General features: G+C 40.1%; 1 protein-coding gene across 10 annotated transcripts in view; it reads right to left on the bottom strand.

Annotated features, from left to right (window-relative positions):
• The window catches only part of kaznb (kazrin, periplakin interacting protein b), a 108,188-nt gene that overhangs the window by 57,986 nt on the left and 22,989 nt on the right, over window positions 1–27,213 (bottom strand). For 9 of the 10 annotated variants that reach the window (XR_006379555.1, XR_006379556.1, XR_006379560.1 and 6 more), the window contains one exon: window positions 4,278–4,485. Coding sequence is in view for 7 of the 10 variants with exons in the window: in XM_044211224.1 (XP_044067159.1) it covers window positions 4,278–4,485 (208 nt within the window). In the remaining 3 variants the exon portion in view is untranslated. Of the gene's footprint in view, window positions 1–4,277; window positions 4,986–27,213 lie in introns of those variants that run through there. The other variant, XM_044211242.1, reaches the window with a different exon arrangement.

Raw genomic sequence — 27,213 nt, 5'->3', positions numbered from 1 at the left:
GAGAGAGAAATGTTAGGGGAGTGAGGGGCTGCCTCTCTCTGGCTATTGTTTGGACACAGTTGCCTCTCACGCTGCACTGACCACAGACAGGGCGTGGCTGAGGGAGGCCAGGCAGAGAATATGAGGGGGGGCATTCGGGTGGTGATGGATACAGGGGGAAGGTTAGAGCACATTGCATACTTTCTCTGCATGTGGACAGCGAACAGGAAGGCGGGTGGTCCCTGGAGAGCGTTACAGAGACAGAAAGAGAAAGAGCCAGAGTGGGTGGGGTTTTGCCCCTGTAGTTTGGCGCTCTGTTCCCAGCCCTGCTCATGTGCACGATGAAGTAATGAGAGACCCGGGGCCTCTGACAAACTCAGGCCAGATGGGAAGAGGATTCTTCCCCACAATTACTGTGCAGCAAAGAGCATTACAGCCAGTGCAGATTCTCCTCTACGTAGAAAAGATAATCACTGGATCTTTTAGGAGAATACTTAATCAACACTGTTTTACAGCTCACTGTACAGTTTGGGTTTCAGCTGTGTTATCTTCCTCACTCCCTGAAGTATCCTAGTAAACTGCCATTTTTCAATAGCACCTATAATAGGGTTGTAAAGTTGGAGGAATCTTTTTTAACAATCCATTTGAAAGTTTACTTTAAAATATATTTTCAATGTTCCTTAACATACTGAAGACAAAAACAAAACAAAAACACAAAACCGGAGTGCATTTTGCTTTGTTTTTGTCACACTCAACAAACAATGCTCTTTGGAGTCAAGGACTGTGTATTATTACTATTGCAAAATTTGCCACTGTCACTATGGAGAAGAAGCCATTTACAGACAAAATTGACCCCAAATCTGAAAGTGAATGGTTTAAACTGCTGAATGTTTAATCAGGTTTCTACAAAGCATAATCTTTAGCTGCCACTCGTTGGCAGCACTGTGTGAAGCTCTGAATTGTCTCACCAAAATTCTCTGTGGGAGTTGTAGTTTACTTCTTACTAGGTTGTGTGTCTTGTGCCTTTAGCTTTCTATGAATGAACCAGATATTTTAAAACATCAGTTGCTCATCTTTTGTTCAGCCTGGAGAATTTTGTCCCCATCCAAGTCCTGGAAGTGCTCCAGCTGCAAGGCATCGAACATTGTCTATGCCAAAAATGACTTTTACTTCCATAACCCTGAACGTCCGAAATAACTCCTCTCACTTTGTAAAGCTATGGCTCTAACCTTGAGACCTGTATTTTACTTTAAACGTGACCGACCGCGATGCTCTGGGACTAATGAAAATTGGTAAATCCATACATACATCACTGCTTTCTCCCTTTGTGTTTAGCACATTGTTCTCTGTGTCACCCGTACTCCCCATGCTGTATGAGTCACCAACAGCTGTCTTATGGTTGTGTTTTAGAAAGGTTTATGGATTAGTATTGGCAGACTCCCATGAGTCCATGATGAGCACTTTCTCACCGACCGACTGCAGGGCACTGATCTACCAAGAGTGTAAATAATGTAATATCTCATAAGGTTAGCTCACATTGATTTTAGAGGACAAAATATTTTCATACAGCCTCTGTGAAAGAAATGTGTGCAAGCTGGAAATGTGTTTTTTTCTGTAACAAGTCAAATGGACATTAGTTATGGCAGCAATGCAGTTGATTGGTGCTGAAACATCAGCGTAGTTTAGGAATGTTAAACAAGGCCTTGACATCAATGTGATGGATTAAGAGGAAGGGCCAACAAGAAAGGGGTGTCATCACCCCGGCAATGAATACATTACTGTCAGTGGCTTGAATAAAAACAGGCAGGTTGTTTGTAACAGCCAGCCAAAGACCTTTTCATTGACTCTACTCTAAAATGAAGATGAGACATACAAAAACAATCTCACTGTAAACTTGAGATATGATGCTCAGAAAAAATGTACAAAAAGTACAAAAGCAAAAAGCAAAATTAAGTTAATCCAGATGCAGGATGTAGGGACTGAAAGTTTCACGCAATTTAATCTCTTGTTCCTTGCTATTAGTTCAGTAAGAAGGACAGACTTCAAGACCAACAGGAACAGCAGGCTGAAGTGCTGTGTTTATAGCCTTATTGGACATCTGTCAGAGATGTTATTGAAGCTCCACAGGGAAACAGCAAATATTCTGACATTTTGGCACAGTATAATATATTTACAGGAAGTCAGTTTGTGCATATTAAAAAACCTTGTCTGTGCGGCAGCTTTGATCCTGCACAGGGCAGAGTCAACAAATGGACTAACAAATAGCCTGGCCTTGAGAGAGATACACACCTAAAGAACATTTAATCTCCCTAAGCCACTGGATGCTGGCTCATCACACACCAAACTGCCTAACCCGAGAGGTCTCACAGACGAATCGTCTTAAACTTAAAATTTTAAAAAACATCCTTAAGCTAAGTGGTTGTCGGGCTCATCCCTCTTTATGCAGGTGAGGTGAAGGCTCTGCTGTGTTTTTGTCAGTTTGAAGGAAAGGAGGGTGGTGGAGGACTGTGCGGCTGTGGTTTGATCAGTCACCTGACTGCTGGCCTGGCCTCTGGGAACAGGAAGTATGACATCACCGCCCTGACATTCAGGAATGTGGGAATGTCAGGCTGCCTGTTCACACTACTGAAACAAAACAGAGACAGAGAGCAAGCAGAATGGACACAACAGATAACTCACTGCAGCTGAGTTATTCCAACCTTAAAGCCTAAACACTAAGACTGTGATCAGACCAACTTCCCTGCAGGGTCACCCAGCAAATATGTTGAACCTGGCTCAACGCTCAACAAAAGATTAAATGATTGCCGACAAGATAACTTACCTGATTTGTAAAATCCCTCCTCATAATACTATAAACCACTGTTTAGTGTTTGGGCAACTGATCATCATGTGTGAAATCAGTGGAGTGCCTCTTCAATTGCATCTTGAGAACACATTGCATTAATTCCTGAGAATGTGCACAACCAAGGCAGGATACACGTGGATTCACATGCCAACGCATAGTTAAAAACAAGCTATAGAAAACCACAGATTTCACATAGATCTACATATGCCCAATACAGGGAGCCATTTAATGGACCTTGACAGCAAGCTGCTTGTTAGGGTAAGATGTCAATAACCCCCAGGCTGCGAAACATATCCAAGTCAAATCCAGAACACAGACACCCTGAGGCCAAAGACCTGCAACATGAGGTCTTTTTTTTTCACTATTTCAGCAAGCCAAACTGCATACATGCAGGCGATGAAAAGATGAATCTATCATGTCATCCTATATTCTGTTGTAAGTTTTAAGTTTGTCATAGCTAATTAGTTGCTCAATAAATTGATTTGGTCATGAACAATCGTATTTGCTGTTCAGTTCACACATCAGGGCAACAGGCAAACAAGATCACAGGGACTTCCCCCTACGCTGTTGTTCAAATTAAAAAATAAAACTCATCATTAATGAATCCAAGATGTCAGCTATATAAAAGCAGCTTACCAGAATCTGTCGTAAGGAAGTTTAATTAGACACAGGCCATCGTCTTACACAAGCTGAAGCAAACATAAAATAGCTATGAAGATACAAATAGCAAGCAAGTGTATTTCGGCATGCAACAACTAAATATAAAACAGTATTTATTATTCATAGTCTTTAGGTTATTACTTAAAGGAAAAAAAGTTATATTAGAAAGAATGTGATTTCATGATATGAAGGCAAAACTTTTTTAGCTAATGAAGCCAGAATGAGCTGTCCCATGAAAACATCATTTTAAAGCTCATTCATCACATCTCTTTCCCAGCTATGATGACGGTGCCATAGTGTCGCCAGCCCCCATCAGAGATGTTGGCATACAGTTCCTGGGCCTAAAGCTCGGTTTGAGACTCCTTGCCAGACTCTAGGAGAGAGCAGAGAAGGAGCCAGAGCTGGAGGGAGTGCAGCCCCAGAGGAGCCCAGCTGCTGCCTGGGAAACCAAACCCGGACCGGCTCTGGCCCACGCTCTCTAACCCCAACCCCTCCCATCTAATAACAACATTCAGGCTGTCTCTTGTTCTCTTTCTTTTCAATCTGCTGCATTTTCCACTGTCATTCTGGTGTGGAGTTTGGGGAAAAATAAGTCAGTGGAGGAACGGTTGAATGATATTAGTCCCCCTGCTTCACATTCTCCAAATACTTCCCACAGTTGATTTCAAAACACTCACACATGTTCATGTTCTCACTCACACACAGAGAGGCAGGGGATTTGGTGCGAGTGCACACACATTCACACACACACACACACACACATTCACATACATGTACATGTTTTGACACTCACCCCGGTAGTGGAGGCTGTCATCGTGGTGATTGTGCCGGTGGTGGTTCTCCAAGGCAGGGGGGCTGCTGGCACCCAGCTCTGCCAGTCTGCGGCTGGTGGCAGAGAGCTCGGAGCGGAGGTTGGTCACTTCCTGACTGGCGGACTGGATGGCCCCATCAATCCTGTGTGCCAGCTGTTTGTTGTCTTCCATCATTTTAAGGATTTTCCCCTGAGGACCAAATCCACACAGAGCAGCATGATGTCAAGCGGAGCATTAGAGAGGGTGAAGTTAAGACCCTTTCCTCTTCCTCCTCTTATCCCCCTCGTGTCTTCCTCCTCCACCTGTGCTTCTTCTCTCACAGTTTACTTTGAACATATAAAAAAAAAGCCAAAATGACGGTCCCTCTTCTGTTCTCTGCTGAACAGCACTGAGATGATGTCTACCTGTTACTGCATAAAGAATAACGTCTGTGTGGCCAAGCACTACACAGTCAGAGAAAGCATGTGTGTGTGTGTGTGAGTGTGAGTGAGTGCAGGGCAAAGGAGAAAGAGAGTGAGCGTGGGAGAAAAAGAGAGTAAGAGCAAACGCAAAGAGAGCAGAGAGAGAAAAAAGACAGAAGAGAAAAGAGATGCAGCTCAGCAGGCGGAGGGGAAAGTGAGTGCTCCCGCCGAGGAGAATGTGCTGTGAGCAGCTGCTCTCAGAGAGGACCCAGCACACACTGAGATGACATGCAGCCTTTTAAATGGATTGTACCATGTGCTGGAGGACCAGGGGAGAGGGGGGGACGCAGTTGGACTGAGCTGCTCTCCAGCAACTCTCTTAACTACAGAGTGTGTTGTGTATCCCACACCCTATGGAGTCTGTAATGAGTTAGCAACTGGGTCTGTAATAGAGGAAAATCACAGATTGTTTCTCTTTACTTCTTCCACTCTCCGTGTCCCTGCACTCAGAGCTTGGCAGCAGTACTGAACCCTTTGACAAGCACTTGTCAAGCCCTCTATATCTTTTCCCTCCTGCTCCCACGTTCCCTTTTTCCCTCTCACTCGCACACCCGCTGTCTTTTTGTCTCTCCCACCCCCTCTTTTTTCATTCCATTATATATTCATCTCTTTGTCCTGGGAAAGCTCACCCCCACATTGGTGGAAAGGAAAGGGGGCTGGCCCAAGGCCCCAAGAGGAAAACATTTTAACTCTGAGAGCAAACTTAACAGAGGACAGAGGCACAGCCCTCTAAGGGCTGAACACAAAGAGGAGAGGCCTGAAGAATTACAATCAAGCTGTAGCGAGAACATAGTGGAGCTTTACTTCTTTGATCAAAAATTGTTGGAAGGATTATATTTCAGTTTGTCCGTGGGCCCAGTAAACAAACACCACCGCCACCAATTTTTATCTGTACAGCTATAAAATTCCATCACACACACAAAAGGGTTAGAGACGGGGGGAAGACCGTTCATCTTAACTTAAAACAAGCCCGGATGTTGCTGAGCCATCACAACTTTGAATCTGCATTTGACATTTCATTTCCCAAGTAAGAAAACACATCCTGTCTCTGGCAAGAAACTGAGGCAGATGAGTGATACATCACTCAGATGCTGTCGTCTGAGGCTCTGGTGATAACGCTTCAATGCTCATTGGTATTCACACAATGGCAGAGACAAACAAAGTTGGGACTGCAAGTGTGTGAGACTGACGATCGAATGAGACACAAAACTTGTTGGTTACACCTGTAGTTTGTTCACCACACCCTGCTTTATGGTGACGGTGTTACAGATCAGATCATGTCTATGACTATCAGACAGGGGCCCATTAGTGTGGCCTCTTGGAGAAGATTACAACTGGTCCACCTCAACTTATCAGCTCCTGTACTCTCTACAGTACATATTGTATTCAGAATCAGAATCAGAAATACTAGTTTTAATATATTAATAAAATATTAGGGTTGCACAATAAAACAGTGTTTGCAGTGAGACTAAAGAAATTTTTCTACTGGTAGAGATTTATGCTGAGGTAGCTATCATTTTAAAATCGCTGGTTGTATTTAAAGAAACTCATACGACCATACACCATTGAAGACACGGTTGCAAGTCAGTGAGTAGGATTATTTCATGGCAATGTTTAATTCATAGCTGTTGTAGTTTTGGTATTGTCACTTCCTGGTTTATTTTGTAGTATTCTCTTTCCCTTGTGTGTCTTGTGTTTTTACTTCCTGTCTGTGTTTTCCCTCCAGTTTTGATTGTTGGTCCTCCCTTGATTGTTTGCACCTGTGTCTCGTTGTCTCACCTCCCCTTGGGTATTTAGTCTGGGTCTTTCCTTTGTTCTGTGTCGGATCATTGTTGTACACATGGTGTTGTTCCTTGCCGAGCCTTTGACTGTGAGTTTATCTTGGATTCTTTGTTCTCCGGTGGACCTATTTTGGATTTTGTCTGCTCATTACCTGTCTGCTCACTTCTGCCTGTTCTTGCCTGCATTCCACCCAACAATAAACACGGTAGTCATCCGGCTACTTCACCCTGAGACCGCTTCCTTATCTGCTTTTGGGTCCACATACCTCCATATAGCACCTCGCCTTACGACAATAGCATTTGCTTAATTGTGATGAAGCACCTTGATTAAAGTATTTAGTTCAATCATTTAGCCAACAACATTTCTATTATGAATTTCCAGAATATTTACTATATTACAATGTCTTTGCAAGAGCGATATAAAATAACAGTCTGTCCACAAGAAAGGGAATTGATTCCCCAACAAATTCAAGGCACAGATATTATCGCGCCTACATGATTAAAACAAGACCAACATGTATCAACTGTGCATCGGTTTTCCTCAGGGTCATATAATCACACACAGACGAGTGAAGAATATAAGCAAGGGCTTATGACACACGTGAGAATTTGTGCAGAACCATTTGGCTCCCTCATTACACCTGCAACCTCTCAATGACGGAAACTGCAGTTTCCAAGGTCAAGAATGAACCTTTAATCTCAACTGTCAGAGATAATAGTAATGAAAACACAAGTACATAATATATTTTTTGAAACAATATATGACAAGGTCTATAATGTTATGCCCAGGTATACACTACCTTGTATATCCTATACAAACGGTATACTATGATGGATGTAGTGCTGAAATGATTAGTCAGTCAATTAATTAATCAGTCAACAGACTAATCCAACTTGGGTTTTGGACTGTTCATCAGACAAAACAAGCAATTTGAAGCTGTTCTCTGGGAAATTGTCCTGACATTTTATAGACAAAACAATTATCAAAAGAAAAAACTGACAGCACTATAACATGGTCACAATGACAATGTTAACATGTTGACGCTTAGCAGGTATAATGCTTACCATGTTCATCATCACATTTTAGCATATTAGCATGCTAACATTTGCTAATTAGCATGAAACACAAAGTAGCTACAGCTGATGGGAATGTCATTAGTTTTGGGTTCATAAACCAACCATAAACCTGATGATGGTGTGAGATGAAAAGTCAGGGGATCACCAACGTTATTGGGATTCATCCGCTGGGCAACACAGATATCTGTACCAGATTTCATGTCAATCCATCTAATATTTTTGTTGAGATATTTCACTAAAAGCCAAAAATGTCAACCTGCTGGTGGCGCTACATGAAAGGTCAAGGGATCACGTAAGTCTGTAGGATTGATCTTCTGGAGACCATGATTGTCTATGCAAAATTTCATGGCAATCCATCCAATAGTCTAGATATTTCAGTCTGGACCAAAGTGGTGGACCAACCGACATTGCCATCCCCAGCGCCACACTGTTAGCGTGGCTAAAAATCAGTAGTTGCAGCTGTAGATGAAAGAGAGTATCCTATCGTGCACCAATATGACAAACACAGTTTCATAACAGTGCTTCTCTTGTTGCATGTCAGTTTGTTTTTCCTGCTTTCTCCATCTGTCCTCTTTCTGTCTCTAGCCTTTCTTTATCATGTAATCTATCTGTAACATCTATCTGTCAATCTCTGCTGTTCAACTCTCAACCAATGATACACAAACAGGACACTTATTACAGTTACTAGAGAAGACTTACACCAGCACTGGCATGTTTGATCACATCACGTTAGCAGATCATTATCACCGTCTAGACACACACACATCACTGTCCCCGATTAGTGCACTGGCCCTGATTTGTAGCTGATTAGCAAAGGACAAATGTAGCACGGCCTGTAGCACAGGGCAGGGATGAGGGTCATCTCCACTTCTTGCTTTACAAAGAAGGGTCCCGTTATTCCAACTCAACTGGTTTTCTTAAACCACATGAAAGCTAAGCCTTCCTTCATTTGAAACCACAACCACAGTCTGCTTTGAGCAATGTGAGGCAGGGCTTTCATACACTCAACTGTGGAATGCGAGGAAATGAATGATTTTAATGTCAAGGGTCGGGACGTGTTCCAGATACACATCAATAACCAGACAAATACTTTGAGGATGCATAATTGTGGCATGTCCAAGACACACAAAGTCCTCCTCTGTCCCCACAACTGGACTGAAAGCATGTACAGTATGGCCATGGCAGAGACCTTAGACCAGTTCAGGAACTTTTTTGACCACAAATAACCACCAGTGCTTCTATGGATTTGGTTCACTTTTCCAAACTTGGCCAAGTGTTTGTGTTGTTAGTTTGCTCACTTGTTTGATGCTATTAATGGGAAGTTTAATTAAGTGTACCGAGGGTCTGCAGTTAAAAAGAGGTATTGATAAACAGTCACCATGACTGTCTGCCTCGGTTAATTGAATATCGACTAATCCTCCTCACACTGAAATGCTTTCTATTTTTTTCCAATAGCAAAGTGATATAATGCCCTGCTCAACTATTTATACAAGTCTTATCAGGGGCCTGGGGAAAATATCCACTACACTCTACTAGACTTACAAATGTCCATCAAATACTATGAGAAAAAGAAAGCTATAGTGCCTGTCAGGGTGTGTGAGTATAGGATAGTTTTATGTAGGAATAGGAGGAGCAGGGGAAGATGTACTTAATAAGTAATATATTTTTTAACAAGTTATGTTATCTGAATGATGTGTTTATTACCCCAAGCATGGGTATATGTGCCCTTGAGGCATGAAGAAATCAGCAACCATGTTTCATAGAATAGAAAGAGAAATGTGAGAGCAGGAAGATCCATCAGAGTGAGGGGACACTCGACTCTCAGACCTGAGCAATGTGTTGGTCAAGGACTCTTCCCACACAGTGCAGGGTAAAGGCTTTCACATCAAAAGGAGCACATTTGGTGAGGAGTGATACTAAAAGAGAGTGGATTGTTGGAACCAAGACATATGGTGCAATCAGGCTGGTGTTTGCAGATGGACTGATGGGAATGGGAATACTGCAGGGTGCAACTAACTTGGCCACATGCTACTGACGCCACAATGTCATAACTGTACTCCATGATAAACCCAAGATTTACTCCAAGATGTGACTCCTTCTGTGGTCACTCATAAGTGGAGGATGGTGTACAAACAATGAAATGATATATATAGTAAAACACAGTTGTAATAATATAAAATATGTCTTCATAGGAGAAGTTATAAACTGTACATTAATAAACGCCTAAAATATCTACCTTTTATCTGCTTACAATTACATTATAGTGTGTCATAAACCATTTATAGTTAAAGTAAAGTGTTACCATAATGACAAGATACAGTGAGGGGGCAACCTATTACCAACTTATAAAGTTAATGGGGCTAGCAGATAGTGGCAATTAGGGCATTAACTTTTACATGTCACAATAGGATCTTTCAAAATCTTTTTTTTTCTCTAATTGCTCTTGTACATAAATACTTTTAAATGATTTCCAAATTAACCCTCCTCGTTTATGATTAGGGCAGATCTGAAATTGAAATATTTGGGCTTCATTCCATGGTCGAGTAATAATAGGCCTCTTTGCTTAATTGGCACAGAATGACAAAAATTCACTAGGAAAAGAAGAAAAAGCTCTAGAGAGCTTTATTTCAGCACATTATGGTTGTTATATACTCAAGATAGATACTTCAGAAAGTATGTCTCAGCCTCCATATACAGCAGAGCTGCTCTGAATCTAAACCTTCACAGACAGCAGTTGTTCATTTCTAAATCTCTATATGTCAAAATTTTCAGTGTGCTGGGGACTGAAAGAAGGTTTCAGGAGATTTTATTCTGGAAATCAAGGCTGTCTGGGTACATAGCAAACTGTCAACAACATCAAAGAGTACAAGAGTTTTGATTCTTTACTTGTAAGTAGGTTAATTGTCATCGCATTTGGATTTGACTGTTGTCTGTTCACCATCAGTGTAGAGTGTGTTTGTGTGTGTGTGTGTGTGTGTGTGTGTGTGTGTGTGTGTGTGTGTGTGTGTGTGTGTGTTTTTCTGTGCCACTACACTACCTCTTGCTTTCTTTCGCCAACGTTTGTAACAAATAGACATTTCAGACAAAATTGGCCTTGGTTAGTCGGATCGAATATAGCTCCACTTTCCGACAGTAATAAGGCAGCACAGACACATTTCATGTACATATGCTAAAATGGTGGTTGATTCTTTTGTTTACTAGAGGAAAGAATATGTGCTGATGCAACGTAAAAAAGATCATCAAGCATGAATTACTTTACAGCGAGTAAACAGAAAAAAAAAATGTTAAAAACTATAGAAAGCAGAGTTTCTGTCACATACAGTTCCCTGCTTTGAATGTCATTTGTTTTATCAAAAACAAGTGTTACATTTGGAGGAAAAGATTGGGTATTTATGTCTGTGCAAGTGACGGGGAGAGAAAGCCTTTTGCCCCGAGTGGTGACAGACAGGGACAAAGGGTCATTGATGGAGTAAACAGTGAATGGCAAGGACCGGAAACTCAACTCTTTCCCTTTGTCTGTATCTTCTCTCTCTCTTTCACTGTCCCTCTCTATCTCTCTTGCTCCACAAGCTTTCTAGTTAGTTAGTTAGTTAGTTAGTTAGTTAGTTAGTTAGTTAGTTAGTTAGTTAGTTTAGCTTTATAGTCCATGATGTGGAAAATTTGTCGATGTGGAAATTGTCTTTGGTTTCACCACACAGCATAAATTAAAGCAGCCATAATCAGTATTTTTATATAAACAATGGATCACATGATTGCATGTAACATGAAAGGTGTCGCTCGTAGTGAAGAACCCACAGAGAATTATCATTTCATCGTATCATTGTTTTTAACTCATTATTTCGGTTTCACTATCCACAACTTGCTTTGGTTCACTCTCATTGCTCCCATCACTGTTGTTTCTGGCCACAGCAGGCAGCTGTTTTCAGTGAAAAAGCTCTGATAAAATCCCCTTATGCTACATGCCCAGCGCTAAAGAGCAAACAACATTAGCAACTAGCTGATGAACATAGAGGAACAATTTGCAGCTAAAAAGCCAGATATTTCCTCAGTCATCAAAAACAAAACATCAACAAACTACATGAGTTTAAAGGACATAGAGTAGATGCAGTTTTTAAAAAGAAATTAAAAGTTGCAGAGGGCCTGGGTGCAAAATTGTGTTTGTGAAAGAGGCATTCAGTATTCAAACTGCATTTAGCTGGAATGATTTGCTGTACACATTTTTGGTGGCTCTTACTTACATCTATAACGCCTCCCTCTAGGTAAAAGCTCAGGGTTCAAAGAGTGCAAAGGATCACTTATAATCTGAATAGCTTTTGATCTTTGAATTTAATTTATTCTCGCTTAGTTGGGGCTTCCCTAAACATTTCTAACTGACTTCAACAAATATTAAGTTGTAACATCTGAAACAAGACACTTGCCCATATGGAGTACTTGTCATCCTATCCCAAGCTATCAAATGCACCTGTCTACAGTCCAATCAGCTTCTGACATCGCTATTTGCAGTGTGGTCTTTAATCACCGAATGCTCATTGAAACCTTCAGCAGGGTTCCATCAACAGGTTGCTGAACAGTAGAAAGCAGCAACTCCACTCCTCGTCTGCAGCTTGAACTCTGGCAGAGGGGCAAACTTCCATCCCTTAAGCTGGCATACAGACATACAGAGGCTGAGATAAGACCTGGAGAGAAGCACCTATTATCTGTTGTCAAACTCAGCACGTCTGTCACCCAAAGTCCCCCCCAAGTTCCACTCCAACGCCTTGCAGCCATGTCCTTCTCCCATCTCTGATAGTCTGGTAATAATAAACAGTTTGACAGCCTCTCTACTTGGAGATAACGGTCGACAGGGTTGCGGATGAAACGCGGTGCCAGAGGCCTTGATGAGTATCAAGATAAAGGCTTGTCTGCAGGACTCCTGGGGAATCAAAGGAAGAGAGGATGCAGGGATGAGGGAGGGGGGTTTGGCTATGATGAACTTCAAGACCTGCGGGATGGGAAATATACGTCAGATGATGGAGAATAAAACTGAAAAAAATGACATTCCTCCACTGTTTCACATGCCTTCCCTCCACCGAGACCCATTTTGCTTCTTGCCTCATTTCCCCTCGATCTCACTTCTGCTCTCTGCTGGCTGTTTTCTGTCATTGCTTGTTCTCCCAGTGGTCTCCAGAATCCATTGCCAGGCCTCAGCCCATCATGTCTGCTCAATCCCACTCTCAATCTCAATCCCCCAGTCATACTTTTGTCTTCAGACTTGAACATGTAGACATGCAGAGCTGAATGTTGCAGTCATCTCTAATGACATGCAGATCATGGTGAGATCACAAAAGGAACCAGCGCCGATACAAAAGGTGCATGTTTTGCACAAAGCGTAACACACTCAGCTACTTTGCTGCTGTCTAATTGAGTTCCTCACCCCTGTCATCGTTCTCTACGCTCTTCTGCAGGAGGCACAATTACACAGTGATGTTGAGAGAATGAGAGATGTGCCTATAGCCCGTGGGGGAGATGAGAAAGATAGCTGACAGTGTTATAATCATCAACATAATTAAAGTGTCATTTGAATGAATCCAAGTAACATGGAATCGTGGGAGTAGCTAGTGGCAGCTTTATCACAGTCCCGATCCTAGAAAAAAAAACAATTACAGGTTATAACTATTGACCAGCTGTTCAGTGGAACAAAGGAGCTATCTCTGGGTAATGCTACAAGAGCATATCGCTCAAGGTAAAACATTTTCTACAACACAAGGAGAACCTCATTCATTGCCAACCCTTCCTCCATACATCCATCTCTCTCTTTCTTTTCTCAGAGCAGCAGAGTGATTTTCAGAGGGCAACTGCAGTGGAAATCACCCTGACAGAGCTCTCCCTGTTGATTTATGATACACTTTTAGTTATTTATTGGCTAATCTGGTGGGCTGCTGAGAGCAGGTCAGAGTACACCTCCCAAGACAACTTGGCAAGTCTCGGATAAAGAGATGAAGGGGAAGGGCTGCTGTCTGGCTTTTTCTGTGAATAACAGAGAATTTGGGAGTTATGATGATGTTGGGCTAAAGAATGAATATCTAATTAATGGAAGAAAAGGAAGATCATTTAAACAAATAGTTTTGGGAGATTTTGGGAAATTCGCTCATTTACTTACTTGCTGAGTTAGATGAGAAGATTCATATCACTCTCATGTCTGTATTGTAAATACGAAGCTACTGCCCGCAGCTAGCTTAGCACAAAGACACACGGGGAAACAACTAGCCTTGCTGTAATAAAAATAATAAAATCCACTACCAGCAACTGTAAAGCTCACAAATAAACACATTGTATCTTGTTTGTTTAACAACCGTACCGACTTAAGAGTGGTATTGATTTTCTTATCAAATTCTTGTCAAGCATTTTTACCAAAATGTCAAACTATTCCTTTAAATGACCAAAGCTTGTGAACAGCATACAGTAACAGATGCCATACGGGCCAAATAAACTGCAATCTGCAGTTAAAACACTCTGCATTTTAGCTGAGAACAAACTGCACCAAAGAAGACAACTCCCAGGTATACTGTAGCACCGCAGGCAAACAACTAACAGGTTTAGAGGGTGAAAAATGCTGAGCAGTACTGAGGACAGATTAATCCATATCTGACGGAGAGCTGTTTCGGTACAGTGTATTGATAAGGAGCTTATCCTCTTGTCAGTGTGTGTAAAGGCACATCGGCAGGCCCTATTGATTAAGAGACTCATCTCACTATCATGTGTTCCCACTCTAGAGGACAGTTCCAATGAATAGCAACACTAGAGACAATAATCACTCCATCACCTCTTTATCACTGTCCTTATGCAGCTACTTTGTATGCACGGCAATACACTGTACACTTTTTCCAATTTCTTCACGTCCAAGTGACATAATCAGTCTTATCAAAAATGCAGATTGCAAGCAGAAAAATACTATTATTGTCCAATTACTGTCTCAGTAATGTCTTTAAATTCAAATTGTTTGCACAAAATGACAAAAAGAATCAAAATATCTTTAAAAATGATAACATAATACAGAAAAAATCTTGTTTCATTGTTAAAGATACAATAACAGTCCTGTGGCACCAAGAGAATTCAGAATTGTTCCCAAGACTTGCAAGCCGCTATGTACTGGGAATTACATTCCTTATTTGCTAAAGCTTATATTACAAGATATGAAACTTGTAGGAACATGTTGAAAAATGAGCAACAAGGGAAGCGGAGAGAAAGATAAATAAGGCAGAGAAATGGAAGGGCACAGAGACAGCATGAGAGAGACAAGGTTGGAGCCAAAACATGTGAAGTTGCGATGTTGTTTATTATATTTCAACATTTATCTCTGCGAGAGAGAGCCGAGTTATCAGAAGGACTAAATTGAAAGACATTCAAGCGTGCAGTAGAGAGTCGGTAAAAGGAACACTGACGACCAGACCGGCACAAACTCTCTCAGTATTCTAGGCTTAGCATACTGTTCTGCACATATATGCACCACACACACACACACACACACACCTGTACTCACATACATATGCACACGCAGAGATAGCTCAAACATTAAATTGCAAAAGCAATTAAACGCAAGCCACAACAGTGCCAAAGAAGTGCCAACCTGACAGCAGGACTTTGATTATTTTAATTAGAGCAATATGGCTGACTCATCCATATATATAATAGAAGGAGAAGGAGGATAATTTTCCAGACTGAAAACCTGTTTTAGACTGTGACTACAGTTAGAGGGTACGACTGCTTTACATATGCCTTAGTGCAAAAGGGCAATGCACTTATGCAAATGTGTTTACAGAGACAAACTGTGCTGATGAGATACTTTTGTATTGTGTTTTTTTTTAATGGCTCCAACTTATTCTAATTGTAAATGTATGTGATTTAAATGTGTTTAATAAGCTGGCTCCTGCAGGAGCTGGGAGTTGCATTAATCTGCATGCTAAATTAGTTTGTCTGAATCCAAAACTTGTCTGGCTCAGGGAGTTGAGCTCTTGTAAGGGATTATAACAGGGCATTAATACTAAGATCCATGAAAAGCAAAACAATGTAATGTTCCTTTCTGTTTCTAAAAATGTTGCATGTGGGCAAATTAATTACCATAGTATCATTTAACAGTCATTCTAAATAGATGAAATATGCCCTGGAGTATGTTTCCTTGCAGACATGTCCCTGTGTGTTTATTGTCCTTGGTGTTTAAAGTGTTTCTAATTGTAATTTGTTTGTGCATCTAAGATGACTTTGTTTGAGTGCTTCGTATGTGCAAATAGGTAAAAATGTCTGCCGTCTTGCTGTTTGTATGTGTGATACTGTCAGGGAGAGGAGAAGAAAATGGAGACAGACACACCATCAGAAAATAAAGAGGGAGGAAAGCAGGAAAGAGGAGGACAAAAAGAGTATTTGTTGATCACCATAGCTTAAAGCTACAATCAAAGGTAGTTTGTTTACAGAGGATAACAATCACATTGGACTGCAATTCTTCAAGACCTAAAAACCACCTTTCATTACACAAGCCTTTGAAAGCTTAATGGTCACCCTGTTACTCCCTGAAGAGACATCCCATGACTAAACATAAACCGCAGATGAGGGAGAGAGGCTGGAGAGTAGAGTGAAGAGCTTTTACACTTAAATACAGAGATGCACAGTTGGTACACCCTCTGTTTGCAATTGCATCTCTTTGGATAAATATACAAAATGTTCTCCACCTCCACCTGAAATGTATAAACTCTCATTCTAATGTCACTTATAATCCAAACATGTGATGAAACATGCATTAAATTATATTATACTGTAAAATGTCAACCATTACATATTTGCAAACAGTATATAATATTCATAGAATTGCTGAGTTGTTGAGATTGTTCCCTGTTATTTAAAGATAAATGTTATATTTTCTACCTTACATTATCCCTTTCTCCTATACTTCCCTAACTATATTACTAAATTGTTTGCCAAATACGTTTAGAAAGAAATGTTATTGCTGCCTGGATTATGTTCTCTGGGAATGTTTTTTCCAGTCCAAGTGTTACCTTCTTGTAAGACTGTAGGAGGTAGTCTACGTGGACGGTGGGTGTACAAGTGCATCAGAGATGAGGTTTAGCGTCCGGAGTCCCGTATGTGGTTAGGTTTAGGTTACTAAAACACTTGGATTGAGGTTACTTCAATTTAAAACTGTAGTTTGGTTAAGGTTAGTTAATAATCATGGTTTCGATTAAATATTGAAAATGTAAACACGTCGTGTCTTGTGCATCCAGTAAGTATCAAGTTTTCAAATATTTAGCCAAGACCATGATCTTCCCTAACCTTAACAAAGTGCTTTGAGAGCCTAAACATAACAATCAAAAGGTTAAACATGCTTACATTATGACAAGCAGGTAAACAACATTGCAGGAAAGCATATGGGAAAAACGTCACTAATTGTTTTGCTTATGTTCAATAAAAACATTTCCTCATTATGTTGATAACAAGACTACAACCAGGCTGCCAGATCTGTATGGCTGTACTTACTGTACATACAGCAGTGCTTTGAGCTAAATGCTAATGTGGTGGGGAATGCTCCCCTATTGTAGGTGAATACAGTATCCTGTGTAGTGTTAGTGAACACAGTCCAAGGCCAGACTCCTCCCCCAACTAATTCCCTAATCAGGGCCAGATCATATAAGGCACCTGTTGGCCAATGCTCACTTGTTTGGCTTGTCCTGTCCTCTGTCGTGGCTGGTAGTGTTTGGTGTTACAGCTTTAATCAGAGGGGTGTACTACGAAGCGAGATTAATGTCATGAAGGTTGCTCTCTTTTAACTTGGCTAGATCACCATGGTAATTTATGCTGCACACCTAAACTGCTCTGGAGGAGGTTATATTCTGAGTTTCCGATTTAAATCGGCTGGAAAAAGCAGCGCCCTTTCACTAATTCTTTTCCTGATGATATTCTCCATGAGCGATATAGATTCTCAGCTAAGGGAATACGTTATATATGCAAACTTGCTGAGCCGTATGTTAATGCCACATACAAGGCGTGTAATTACAGTAGCACAAACTGTATGCATTGCGTTGCCACAGGAACCTACATGCATCATTTTCTTCCTGGTTGATTCAGGTAATATTAACAGTTAAAATTTTACACAGCATATCATCTATAATGTATATCTGTAATATTTTTTTATATTCTTCATAGCTCTCCATTATTCCAACCTGTTCCTCTTGACTGAAGTAGGCTGCATGCAATCTGTCCATTTTGTGCGAAAAAAGAGTCAAATGATGTGTCAAACGCCCCCTTTAATGAGAACACGCACAGAGCCTGGTGGAGTAAACCTGGGTTAACAAAGAAAGTTGATAACCACCATCGTGTTACCCATTATCTCCGATTGGGTTTTTAGGTTTTGTCGAGCCAACTAACGCAAAGAAAGCCTGGCTATGTCGAATTTGCTTCAGAGTACAGCCCTCTGATATGTTGGCTGAGTATATTGTGTGTTGGAACCCCATTGTTGTCCCGCCCACCTTTTTTGAGTGATCCTGTGTGTTAATGCCCCATACCAGAGGTGGTGAGTAGGTCACAACATCAAAATTTATAATTTTAGTATGCAGCATGGTGAGCCTTATTGTTTTGTTTGGCCTTATGGTTTATTTTGCTTGAGTTGTAATTCTTTTTCCTGTATTGTCAAACCAACTGGGTTGTTTATTTGTTTGTGATTCTTTTTGTATTAGTTAGGCTAGACACCCATTGTGAGGTCTCTACACGTTATGCATGTGAGTACTGGGACACAAATGTAGATTGCAGATTGCTGACAGTTTTAGATACTTTAGGGTTCACTAACGGTTTTAGATTTTGTATTAAGACCTTTTTAGCTATAATTGTAAAGCACTATATTCACTTGGCTATTAATATTATTTCTCGCCAGCAACTCCAGTTCCTGCCTATTTGATTATTTTGGTTATTTCAATAAGACATTCATTTTACTGTGAAAACGCGTCTCTGTCTTGTGCCAGTAATATCTTTGGGTTTTGAACTGTGGGTCTGACAAGAGGCATTTAAAGATTTTACCTTGGGCTGTGGGAAATTATAACAGGCATTTTTCACTATTTTCTGTCATTTTATAGACAAATTGATTAATCGAGAAAATAATCAGCAGATTATTCAATAATAAATAGTTAGTTGCAGCCCTACTATGATCTATCAACTTACAAGATAAAACATTATTGTAAATACATTACACTCCATGACAAATTGATCAAAATCCAGCACTTATATAAAATCTAAATATCCATGCAGTATAATGGGTATTGACTTGTAAAGTCTACTCACATGCACTGACTTCACTGTTATCATTCCAAGATTTGAATGTTTGACCGTTTGATTTATGGTTTAAAAGAAATAATAAAAAAAAATAGAATACTAAAGGAAGCAGCGGGTTGGAGCGGTTTTAGCCATTTAGAGCAACAGCTATCAAATTGTTCCACTGGAGATTAATTTTCATAACAGTTATGTTCCAAATCAAACATGGCTTTAGCATGCTACCTTGCATGGTAAACAAGCCGAATTTAACTGGTGCTATGAACAAACTGGAAACCTGCTGAGCCTCATTTTGCAGGAACCTGGAAAGCTTTTTGGAAACATGTAAAGAAATACTGTCATAAAAATGTAAATGTCCAGACTGAAAAATATGTTAAACTTCTGATGTAAAATAGAAATAGTGATGATTTACACAGTACATTAAGAAGAATCCTGGGAGCTATTTGCATTTACATTTGCATACATTTTTTATTTTTATGACTGTCATTGTTTGCTGTCACACAGACAAGGAAACAGCGTAGATCCTAATGTTGTATGTGACATTTTCATTCATCTTTAAATGACATAATTAAGTGAATTTAGACCTCAATCTTGACTCTGTGGGTGATTTACAGTGCATAACAGAAACATTAAGCCTCACCTTGCCTCCAAAGAATAACAATTATAGCTCTTTTCAAAAGCACATGTCTGGCAGTTTATGTCAGGGTTGCAAGAGGACAAGCATCACAGTAAAATATCTTCTGTGGAGTTCATTAAAATACCATCTGCTCACTAAAAAAATCCCATAGATTCATGACAGAGCAGAATTGCTCTCCAGGGAATTGTAAAAAAAATTTGAGATTCAGTAATCTGGCAACAGCGGTATTAGACGATGCATGATCATGCATGCTGATAGGCTTTCAGCTGAGATCCCTGGAAACACATTCTCACTGAAGCAGTCAAACAGCAATACGTGGAGCATACAGGCAGAGCAAAACACTGCAACCAGCCGGCACCACACACTAACAAATTCATACGTAAAGAACCGCAGGAGAGCGTAAGAGGATTCAGAGAAGGAGTCGAGGAGATCAATCGTAATCATACTCATGAATACTAACAAGGCTGGGAAAGAACACAAGAGCACATTAAGAACATGATTCATCAAACAAGAAGCCATACACAGCACGATCAAACCAACTGCTTCCATTTTAATAATAGGCTTAGACAAAGATACTGAAATTGGGTTTTCATTATGAGTATTTGTGTTTGACATTTCTGATCCTATTTCCTGCATTTACACTTCGCCATGCTTCCTCAGTAAATCTTTCATTTTTAATATTTATAGCCTCTTTATGCATTTAGTGTTCCCTCTTGTTCCCAGAAAGTTATGAGATGAAGCAGAGGGCTGTTAATATACTGTATGATATGAATATGGTAAATTGAACCCTGTGGATTAGGGCTGAGTGAAGCATGAGATATACAGTATCATGCATCCAGAGCACAGAGTAAATAAATTTAAATGAATAAATAATTATGAGGGACCGAAGGAGAATGACCACAGATTTGAAGGTCCAGTGTGTAACATTTAGGAGGAGCTACTGGCAGAAATAGAATGTTTATTTATAAGTATGTTTTCATTAGTGTATAATCACCTGAAAATAAGAATCGTTGTGTGATCGTTACCTTAGAATAAGCCATTTTTTATCTAAATAGGAGTGGGTCCCCTTCCACAGTGGTCGCCATGTTGCACCACAATGTTTCTACAGTAACACAGAACGGACAAACCAAACACTGGCTCTAGATAGGGTTTTTCATGAATTTTGCGGCCAACGTAGTTTCTCCTACACGCTTGGAAGGGGAGGGTGAGGCGAGTGGTATTCAAATAATTGCAAACTGCAATTTCACCACTAGATGCCACTAAATCCTACACACTGGACCTTTAAGCATTAAAGTCTACCTTTATACTTTAAGGTGTCACTGTTGGGTCTCTAAGCATAGGGAATCATATGATTATGTGCTACAGCACTTAATTATCTACACTCGATCTCATGTTGACTTTGTGATACAGAGAAATAACAATTGCTACGAGAATATACAGTGGTTTGGTAGATGAAGCTTATTTGTCTTGTATTAGAAAGGAGAATATTACCAACTTTGCCTCAACCTTCTATACAATGCAAAACATCTGCGTCTTAACCAGTCATTTAGTCTGATATTGCATCCCAAACTCTTGTTTTCTTGAAACAAGTTTAAAATTCTGTCATCAAGGTGAAAATATTTTGCTAGTTTCTGACACAAATCAACATTTTTGGAGAATTTTCTATAATCAAATGTAATTTTCCTAATTTGTTATAAGCAATCTGCCTCATTCTGTTTTGTTTCACAATACTAACACTCATTACCATACAATTCCTAGACTAAATGTCTTATTAAGGTGATTGTTGTCTTCACAGTCAGCAAACACTACCAGCACACTGGAAACACATACAAGAAAAGACAAGCAGATCAAGCCATCTCACCATTTGTGCTTGTGTCTGCATAACATGCACATGTAAAATTTGAAAAGGTGCACAAAAGCCATGCTGTAGTCCTCTTTAGACACCACACTTGACACTTTTGACACAATTATTAAATAAATCAGCCTTAACATTTAGTTCACATGCTGGTGTGAGTGTTCTCATTAATGATATACATAGGAACAGTAAACATGTTAAAGTCATAGTGAGATGAAGATGATTTTTTTAACTTAATTAATTTTCCCAGCTATAACAAAAGTACAAAACTTGTTTTCTTGTATTTTTATGTTAAAATGCTATTTACACCCACTGTAATGGTTTATCCTGAATAGCTACCTTATTTTGTGCCGATAGGTGTAAATAAAACTCCAATATATTAAACACATTTTTGAACAATCTTGCCCTCCAGCCTCTACCATCAAAACTGCCTTTCCCTCCCTTATGGATATCCCATTAATGGAACACTGTGACTTTGCATTATAAGCCCTTCCAGTAACCCCACTCAATGAGAAGTATATTGAACTGCTATAGAAAAATGTTTTTATATAATGATTTAACTCCGTAGAATTAGTGGAGATGGAAGTGAAAATAACTGAAACCACTGACTCAGGATTACAAACTACCCAGAAAGCCTCAAAGTGTACAACACTGCTCCCAGAAAAAAACAAGATTGAGAAAATACACTGAATAATCACAACAAACCAAAATAAAACCTGGTCATGTCTGATGGACCTTAGCAGTTTGACTCTACTATTCTTCACAGGGCAGCAGAATGGTGAATCACTGTGTCTGGACCCATGAGACAGCCGGTGTCATGATGGGTAAAGGGGCTAATCCTGAGCACCAGTACTGAGGTCTGATGGTCTGTAACACCCTGCACCTCCTGAGCCTGATTTACATGGTGGGATTACAACCAGATAACCTCTCTGTTTAATTGGGTTACTCCAGATTACAGGACCAGATTACACAATTGTGTGTCAGAAGACCATGAACACTGTATGGTTTACTATCAGAGGGAGCAAGCTCCATGATCCATATGATGTGATTTCATGTATTGTTTCTAGGTATTATGTGTTGTATTTGTGTTGTTTTGTAATCACCGCTAAAACTACTAAAACCACTAAAACCCCCAGAGAGAGAAAATTTAGTAAACCTTTAAACAGTAAAGAAAAATCTTAACATGTCATACAGTCTCGTATTCAGTCTTAAAATCCTATTTTATTTAAATTTTAATGAACAAGTTTTCCAGTGTTTTAAGAGAAACTGTAACAGCAACTGTAGTTATTTTTTCTTACCTCCAAAGCAAACATGTCAGGTTCAACTGAGAATCATGTATGTACAGTACTGTACAAACAACAGCCTCTTCTCTTAAAATGCGTTCTATTATTAGTTATAATTGTATATTACTGCTTCATACTACCTCTTTAAGAGTCCTTTTCCCCAAATGTATTATTCTAATCTGTTATACTACTTCTTTTATCTTTGGATTTGTTTATGCTCAAACTACAATATGAGCAAACTAGAAAGATTTAAACACTATATTTTAGGCAAAAATGTAATAAAACTGATTCTGATTGTATTTTTTGTGAAACTGAAGTCAGTTAACAGTATATTGAAGGGAATACAAGAGGAAGGCAGACTATAGATAAAGAAAATGGTCTACTGAGATAAAATCTAAACCTTAATAAGCCATTTAATACAGAAATACGACCTACAAATAGTTCAGTCACATGATCTTGATTTGAATACAAAAGGATGTAATATTTTTACATTCTTCCTACATTAATGAAGTTGTTTTTGGAAGTTTTTTCAGTTTCTTTGAAATAAAAAGAATGTGAACACCTCTGAGAATAAAGTCATAAACACTGAAGTAACTTTATCACACCTACAAACTCTGCTACCTGTACAAAGGCATGTCCTATTAGGATGAATGACAGTTAGAAGCATTTCACGGCAGTAAAAGTAAAAGTAAAGTAAAAGTTTTCAAAGAAACATGAGAACTAATAGAGCTCCAAAACAGTCAAATTATCAGAGGCCAACTGAATGCGGTCAACTCAAACCTGTAAGTGTGTGTGTTGGTAAAAAAAAAAAATGAAGGTGTGTGAAGCAGCTCTGGGCCAGATGCCCGCCTGGCCCGACTCCTCAGAGCGATTGCTGGCAGGGAATCAGATAGAAGGGAGAGTCATTTATATTTCCTGCACCACCCCACAAGCTGTGGAGGCAGGGAGCATTTAAATCTTGTCTAAGGTCAACAGGGAACTCAATGGCTTTGATAACAAGTATCCCATCTTTGATTTCACACTCTTCTCGCCTGTGCAGAAATTCTGCCTTTGATGAGAGGTTGTGCAAGAAGGTTTTAAAGTAAACAAGACGAGGTGGACGGTGGCGAATAACTGTGTTTAGGAGGCTGAGCTGACATGTGAAAGAAGTTGAGATAAGGGAAACAAAAGGCATACCAATGTCGCTACACGTCACATTAATGTCTCCACTCATGTCTGCTGTGTACACAGAAGCTGATGTTTTCTCATGAATTATTCAGGTTTAAGTCCTGTGGCGACTCTAGCAGCCACACCACAAGGAGGCTCACCTATGGCTGAATGCTAAATAATGGATTAATAGATCAGTTTGTGCTTTCTTTTCCCCCGAATGAGTCAAAACAGAATAAACTGGAAAGTGGGTTTACATATGTGCTTTGAAAATCTCTTCAGGAACTTCAAGCTTTCTGTGGCTGGCTGACAAAGTCACGGGAGGACACGTAGCCGCCTCTGCACCGACTCTCAGACTCCTGCGTGAGCAAGCCAATCCTAGACACTTATCCACATCAGCCAGACACAAACAACCCCACAACAAAAGGGCTGCAAAGAGTACAAACACTATCTGTCACTCAAGAGGAGATTGACGAGGAGACTCATATCACCCAAACTCCCACCGAAATTGAGGTGAACACCTTTGATCTGCAGAAAGAAGCGTGTAGTGATCCAGATCAGCATTGTGACAGTGCTTGGGGTTTCCATAGAAACACGCGCGCCCCAAACACACCAGACTTACACATCCTGAACAGCATCAACAGATGGTTTCTGGAGAGGCTGAAGGATGATGAAGTCTCACAATCTGGCATGCATCGTTTCATCTGACGGAGGCCATATTGTCATCTTAAAAATATCCACAGTGAAAGTTTGATCCACTGAACGATACCCCCTTTATTTACAAAAATAGCATTTGTTTGATTGGATGAGCATTTACCATGTGTGTATAATAATGTGACGGGGTCTGGGAACAACGCAAAAATGAATGTGTCTGCCTCATGGCATTTGAAAAACAATATCATCTGTCGTGCCATATCAGGAAATATAAATCTACACTGTCATTTTATCCCTGCACTCAGGTTTGCCTAATCATCAGCTGTGACAGACGTGTTCTTCTTTACAGTCAGCTCTAACACGGTCATTTTTATGTGCACTCATCAATCTTTTATGTTCCCCTGGTGTTTCTGAGTGGGTAGAAGTGTGGAAACTGGTGAGAGATGACTATCGGCTGAAACTGCAGTTGTTAAAGAGCAACCCCAGCTCTTTGAGGTCCAGCCCACTTCAGCAAGCACTGTAACACAAAGGATGTAACACAGGAATAGATGCAAAGGATTAGGGTTGGACTGATTTCCATAAAACAGGGGAAGAGGAAAAAAATCTCAAAATGAGGCACGAGATGAAAGCTGTGGTTTCCTCCAACACATTCAGGTAATAACAGTTCTTACAGAACAAAGGCAGCCGCACATATAGAGGATTTCATAAAAGATAACTTACCTTTCCTGCAGGCATTGAGACTCAAAATGGCTGAATAGAAATCATGGATCGATTTAAGGATAGGGCTCCATTTTTGCCTCCACCCCAGGACCACCTCTGTTTCCCTGACTATCTCTCTTTCTCTGTCTCTCCGTGTCATATAGTTTATTAGTTCATTATGTACCAGATCTGAACTGATCCATTTTCTCACTAACAACTGCTGGACAACCCAAACCTCACTGGATCATTAATCCAGCCTTTCAATCTATCTTACTTTGGGCTCAGGCTCATATTGCTCCTTTAATTCTTCTGTGGTCAATAATGAATTAAGGTAGATCTGCCATCATTGTAATTGAAATGACTAAACTGGCATCTTTCTGCTCTGCCATAATCATATGAAACTTTTCAGTTTCATTTCTCCTCACACGTTGCTAAGCTTTCTTTGAACCCAGTGACTCTATGTAAAGATTATACCTCTTTGAGAGTGTGAGACTGCAAAGAAAAAGCAAAAGATAAACTGTCAGTTGAAATGCACATCGCTATGCTGAGTATGAAGTGTGCTGTATAAACTATAAATGTTAATATAAATAAACAAGGTAGGTTTTCGCTTGACTAAATCTGTGGAAATGGAAGTTTCCAGTAAAAGAGGATAACAAGACTTAGTCTACAGTTGTACTAGCGGCTCTGTGTGAGGCTTTTTTTTTTTTTTTTGCTTTGAACTAAATGCTAACATGCTCAAAACGACTATTTTAACATGCTGATGCTTAGCTGGTATAACGTTCACAATCGTCACCATCTTAGTTTAACATGTTAGCATGGATATGGCTCACAGTACTGCAATGAAAAAATCCCATGTGGCCCAAAAAACATTTTCCCTCATACACCATTATCAAAGAGACGGGTGTAAAACTGACAGGACACCTGGAACTGCAAACAAGGTCAATTATTACTGTTTATATTATAATTTCTTAAACCATGAAGGTTTTATATTTACAGAACTTTCCCAGAGCCTAGAAAAGGCAGAGCCAGAAAGAGAAACACTAATATGCATGGGCAGTGGGCTGCACTACATGGAAGCAAACCAGGAAGCCTAGCCCACAATGGACCAATTAGTTATTCTCTACTAAGGCCTTTGAAATCTCTGATAGGCGCTCAGGTGAAGTACTTCTGTTTGTACACACTTACACAGACTGAGGTGCTGTTCTGTTTGTGGTGACTGACCTGCACAGCTGACTATTTGCTCTGAACTGATCCACTCTCCCAGGGTGAGAAGGGGACTCCGCCTTTGAATAAATAGACGGTTGTGCATCTTTAGAGAATTATGGTGAGCAATGTCGCCTCTGTCACGCCATCTTCAGGCCACTATTGTAGCCCCGCTGACTTCTCGACCAAAGTAGCTAATGCAGTGCAACGTTCCACTACATCAATTCACAGCTTCCACACCCACTGAAATGCATTTGATTAGTCACCCCAACACAGCAACGGGGACATAAATAATTCATCTGTGCAAGTGACAAATGAGGCAATCAATTCTGGGACAGCATTCAAAGAGAAACTATTCAAATCCCTTCTAAATTAATTTTCTGCTTTTTAGTGGCCGTGGACTTGAAATTTTAATGCTGAATTCATCAGATGAGGTTTTTACCCTGACTTCCACAAACTAAATCATTTGGTGTCAGAAAATGTTTTCAAAAGATATACATAATATACAAAACATCAAGGTTTCTTGACCAACAGTAAGCCTTGGAGAGTTCTTTATTCTTTCAGATCAGGAGTAAAAGTCTCACCACACCACTGGCAGCACTAAATACTGGACCTCAGAGTGCCTTGGTAAGTTGCCTTGCCTGAACTGCACAGAGAATAGCAGCCACTTTGAAAAGGGAGACCAGACGTTAAAAGAGTAGAAGAGAACGAGGGCTGGACTAATTTCATATTCTATCTGACAGCGGAAACACTACTCTCCATGAATGCAAAACCCTCTGGATGAGCAAAGCTCCTCTCTTTGGGATGAGATCGTACTTGACTTTGACCTCTGAGA

This window comes from Siniperca chuatsi, linkage group LG2, assembly GCF_020085105.1.
Source record: "Siniperca chuatsi isolate FFG_IHB_CAS linkage group LG2, ASM2008510v1, whole genome shotgun sequence".
Lineage (NCBI taxonomy): Eukaryota > Metazoa > Chordata > Actinopteri > Centrarchiformes > Sinipercidae > Siniperca > Siniperca chuatsi.
This window is presented reverse-complemented; position numbering and strand designations above follow the sequence as displayed.